This window comes from Onthophagus taurus, chromosome 6 (assembly GCF_036711975.1).
Source record: "Onthophagus taurus isolate NC chromosome 6, IU_Otau_3.0, whole genome shotgun sequence".
Taxonomy (NCBI): Eukaryota; Metazoa; Arthropoda; class Insecta; order Coleoptera; family Scarabaeidae; genus Onthophagus; species Onthophagus taurus.
Genome location: NC_091971.1, coordinates 30,075,757 through 30,080,744, shown reverse-complemented (window position 1 = coordinate 30,080,744; position 4,988 = coordinate 30,075,757). Strand labels below are relative to the sequence as shown.

The 4,988-nt window shown below is 35.4% G+C and overlaps 2 protein-coding genes across 2 annotated transcripts; one reads left to right on the top strand and one right to left on the bottom strand.

Moving 5' to 3' along the window:
• The first annotated feature begins 2,145 nt into the window (after positions 1 to 2,145).
• LOC111416182 (mucin-6-like) lies at positions 2,146 to 2,680 on the top strand. The gene is made up of 2 exons (XM_023048136.2): positions 2,146 to 2,197; positions 2,265 to 2,680. The coding sequence occupies exons 1-2, from the start codon at positions 2,146 to 2,148 to the stop codon at positions 2,678 to 2,680; spliced, it is 468 nt and encodes a 155-aa protein (XP_022903904.1).
• Positions 2,681 to 3,198: 518 nt separating this feature from the next.
• LOC139430188 (uncharacterized) lies at positions 3,199 to 3,756 on the bottom strand. Its single transcript, XM_071196851.1, has one exon. The coding sequence runs from the start codon at positions 3,754 to 3,756 to the stop codon at positions 3,199 to 3,201; it is 558 nt and encodes a 185-aa protein (XP_071052952.1).
• Positions 3,757 to 4,988: the final 1,232 nt, after the last annotated feature.

The following is a 4,988-nucleotide window of genomic DNA, read 5'->3' as shown; positions in this document are numbered from 1 at the left end:
TTATCAGTAGATTTTATCTTCGTATTTTCATTTTTCGTATGTTCTAATGCCAGATTAAACAACGTTGGTGCCAGTCCATTCCCTTGTTTTAGTTTTGAGTAATATTAAAAGTTTTTGTTAGCTGCTCTTGTATGCTGTAGGTTTGTGTATTACTCAATGTTGCTCGTATCAATATCACAATCTCTCTTTACTAGTGTTATAAACTCACTCAGGATGCGGTACAAATACTTTCTGTTAATGGAACGGTATGCCTAGCAAAAATCTAGAAACACATATACTATACTCATCAACGTCATATTCCCAGGCGGTTTGCAGTATTTGCTTAGCCGTGAATAGTTGCTCTTTGCTGTTATGTTTTCTGTATACTCATGTAGTTTCTGGGTGAGTATGTATGTAAATATTTTATATCCATAACTTAAGAGAAATATACCACAGTAATTTTGTACTATAATTATTCACCCTTCTTGTAAATAGGTTATTCCAGTGCTTATTACACTCTGATGATATTGACCAAAAGATTCCCGGCCCTCTTCCGAGCATTAACGCCTTACAGGCAATCTATCCTTATCTAGAACTTTATATGAAGTGTACATCCTTTTCTTAAGTGTTTTATAAGTCTATACGCATTTCTTGTACATATTATTCTCTTCTATTTTCTGCAGATTTTGTCAAAGGCCTTCTTGAATGACTTTACTGATTTCAGTAAATTTGGGTTCCTTTTTCGAATAGTTTCCTCACACTTACTGTCGACCAATGATTCTCTCTTGAAGGCTTCCACGACTCCTAGTACCATCTTCATCGCCTCCACCGTCACTGTGGTTGCGCAAAAATCTCTTGCGGTACCGTAGGTCTTTGATGTTGGAGTTCTTAATTCAGAGTGTCATCATTTATGCTACTCTTAACATGCTCTTAGTTTTATATGTGTATTATTGTGCATTATTGCGTGGAATTTATTTCGTAGGCAGTCCACTATGTTGATCTGACTTCTTACTTCTTTTACGAAATCGTCAGTGCTTGAGATGTGCTTTCCCAAGTAGTAACATTACATAACTTGTTCGATGAGCTTGTTGTTGACTACCGCTTACATCTTGTTGGCTTCGCTTGCTAAGTTGAATATTTGTAATTCTTTTTATAGGTTATTATCTGATATTATGCAAATCTTCTTTTGGCCCATTTTATATCCTAAGTTTGTATTTTAATCGTGTTGTTAGTATTCAATTTGTGGATTCTGTTTATGCCTAACTTAAATTCTATTCTGTAATCTGTTAATTAGTGAATTTTCTTTATATCTTCATATTATAATTTTCCTCGAATTCATCTCTTCTTGGAACGATTTTTCTTCTTAGTGATTTGATTATAGACGTTTGAAAAGTCAAGGTAATACAAAATATGTTCTTTGTTGTTACGGAAAATGATACGTTGTAGTACTTGAGGTTACCTTGATTTTTCTTCTATGTCACGGGGTGTTTGTATACGAAATTTGAGGTATACGGCGTAAATGCCCCATGGAATCATAATTTTTTGATTAATCAATGCTTCTGTATCGACAAGAATTTTATATTCCAATTAATACTTATTCGAAATTTTAAATAATGAAGCTTATCATCCAAACTGACTCCATTATACGTTCTGCATCTGATCACCAAGACAATTTACTTAAAATCGTCAGAATCATCAAGTCATCTTGTAAAAAATATTTTAGACAAAAGACTGTACTTTATAGACAACTACATTCTAGAAAGCATTTTGTGATAAAATGTAAGCAACGATGTCATAAAATACAACTAAAAAACGAAAAAAATATATAAATAACGTACTACAGATTAACATGGGGGACTTTTATGTAATTATATAAATAGTACTTTTTTCCTTTATATGAATGTTCGCTTTGTATGAATAAAAATTTTAGTATTTAGTATTTTTACTGATTGACTCACTACATCATGATTCAATATACATATGCTACAAACTTAACAGAAATAGCCGATGAATTTAAAATTAATCAATTTTTATCATTAAAAAATTTAAAATATGGTGAGCAATTAATAGTTATTTTTATATTTAGATGATAAGAAACAGTATAAAAACGAAGACTTAAGCTATCCATTGGCATTACTTTTAAAGCAGCAATCCACGAAAGAAGAAATGTTTCGTCTTCAAATCCTTTTAATATTCACCGCTTTAATTCTCTTTTGCAGTAAGTATTTATCAATCAAACCTTTTTTTAAATTTATTCTAATCATTTTGTATTCCAAATGATTTAGGTGCAGGAATTCCATACCGCAGTACTAAAGAATGTGGCGTAAATGAATATTATCGCGAAAACGCCAGTGCTTGTAGGCCATACTGCAACCAAGATCCTCATGAATTGGATCTGGAAGTTTGTAATTCGAGATCCAATCCGGGTTGCTATTGTTTGCCTGGTTACACCAGAGAGGTAAGCGACAGTTTCAATTGCGTTCCGGAAGAAGATTGTAAATTTTTACCAAAGTGTGGGCCAAACCAAATTTACAAAGTCTGCCCGAATTTTTACATTAAAACTTGCTCCAATTTAACACCCACGACATACGATGGAAGATGCAATAAAGGTTGTGAATGCAAGGATGGATTTGTTAGGGTAGTGAACAGTCAGGAGAGTGATTGCGTGCCAGAATCGCAATGTGCGATGTATTATAAATAATGCGATGTAAATATATATTTAATTAGTATTTATAAATAAAGTAAAGTAAGTAATAACTAAGTATTGTTTTCATATATTAACCTATTAATTGGGACTAACTGATAAATAACCTTGTCTCTAAGAGTAGATACAATTTACCCATGGTCACAGACAAACTGTAATCAACATACTGATGATAATCATGTAGTAGATAGAACTCCCATTTGGAACGGTCCTTTTTTAACAATCTACACCAAACTCCCGCAAACAAATTGTCTACAAAGCAAGAAATTGTGAAATGAGTTGGAGGTGAAACTTATGTTACATATGGAGCAGCTACATAATACATACGTCAATGTAACAAATTGCTTGTCAGTAAAATTATATTTATTAATTATCGAATACGTGCCTGAACGTGAGTTGTTGTTTCTTACTTGTGATGTAAGTATCTACTAAACAGATAAAAATCTTGCATAGTTTTGATTTCCACTGGCTCTTCTTCAAAGCGTCTTCTTCGAATAATTCCATGTAGAAATTCGCTATAACTGGCGATAATGGAGATCTTTCTTACAGCTGAAATACGTTGATGATAAACAGTACTCCACTAGATCTGGCACGTATTCTGGTAATCCCTCCGGAATGAGCTTTTGGCGGAGACCATCTACAGCATCCTTAACTGGTACCCTAGTAAAAAGGGATTCCACATCGAAACTCACCAACATATCCTCAGCATCTAGCTTTATACGTTTTACCGATTCCACAAAGTGTGTAGAATCCCTGACATACGATTCCGTATTCCCTGTGAAAGGAGACAGAATCTTTGCAAGATATTTGGGCAACTTGTATGTTGGGGAGTAGATGGCACTGACGATAGGGCGGAGGGAGACATCTGGTTTATGAATCTTCGGTAGTCCATAAATTCTTGGTGGTACCGGCGCCTGCACAAACAAACCCCTTTGCTGTTCTGCTGTAATTCCTGTGGATTTTATCAGGTCCTTCATTTTCCTTACGATCTTGTCTGTGGGATCCTTCTTGATCCTCCTGTAGGTGGCTGGTTCCAGTAGGTTCATTTTGTCGTCATATTCTTTTTTGTCCATAACCACGGTGGTACATTGCGGAACATTGCCATGCAGAGGGACACCGAGTAGACTTCGACCAAACAACAGATTTCACCAGCGACTGACAAGAGAAGTCATAGAGATCCACCGACATAGAAATAATGTCAACAGAGAGGATGGCTGGGAGCTTAGCAGAACATGGGAAGATGGTGGTGAACACGAAGACCTCCTCCCGCCTCACACCGGATGCGACGCAATTAGTTAATAATTAGCTTTAATTGATTATTAATTAGTTTTCCGACTTATATATTGTTTCCGATTTTCGATTTCGTCACTTCGAACCAGTTTCTAAAGAAGGTTGGCATCCGAAACGTCAAACCTTTTCTTAAAAGACGCACGGTAAAACCCGAAAGTTTCTAGTTTTAGTTCAATAAATGAGATGATTGGTGTGGGAAAGTATAAGATTTGGAGACGGAAGATAAATTGATAGCACGAACTATAAATCTTTAGTAACTAATGGATAGTTTTTAACAGTAAGGGGACAAACAGGTAGTGAAAAAATAGACGAAGATAATTATTAGATAACAAATCTATGTACTATTTGGATATAATTATTGATTTATCACTTTACTTGTTTGTAAAGTCATAATTTTAGAAAATTGATCTTTGGCTTCTGAGTGCAATCAATCGTATTCACAATGGCAGCAAATGTGTTAAGGTTTGCTATTTGCACATATATATATACGAAGTATGTAAGTAGGTATTGAAGTGAATATTTTGGAAAAATATCTCCACTCTGGATTGGATGTGCGAGTGGGTGTTGGTTTGATTTTGGTGTCCAACTTTTTACAGTAGAACAATCTTTGGCATTAGCAGAATGCTTCACACATTGCGATAGTGCTTTATTGAGCGTTGTGCAATCTTTAATGAAATGGTTTTGATTACATTTTACATATCTAGGAGATAATATACAATAATTGTTTATGTTGCCATATCATCTGTGGAGTTGCTATAATCCTTTTCTTTCCCTATATTCTATATAATTCTTGGGGTAGCCCTAGAGAACGCGTCATCAGGTTCGCGGATAGTGGAGTGTGTCTGAGGTATTGGTGGTAGGACAAAAATCGAACACTTCCCACGGACCAAGAGATGCGCAGCGTGTGACCGAGAGTGGGCGGCTGCAAACAGGACAGCGTCTGTCTTCATGTTAGAGGCGGCTGAATCCAAAACGGTGAAGGCAACGGGAAACCACACGGTTAATATTTCCCAGG

Coding starts and splice junctions, on each gene's coding strand:
- LOC111416182 (XM_023048136.2), top strand. CDS start 2,146: ATGTTTCGTCTTCAAATCCTTTTAATATTCACCGCTTTAATTCTCTTT. Junction 2,198..2,264: donor CGCTTTAATTCTCTTTTGCA/GTAAGTATTTAT, acceptor CAAATGATTTAG/GTGCAGGAATTCCATACCGC.
- LOC139430188 (XM_071196851.1), bottom strand. CDS start 3,756: ATGGACAAAAAAGAATATGACGACAAAATGAACCTACTGGAACCAGCC.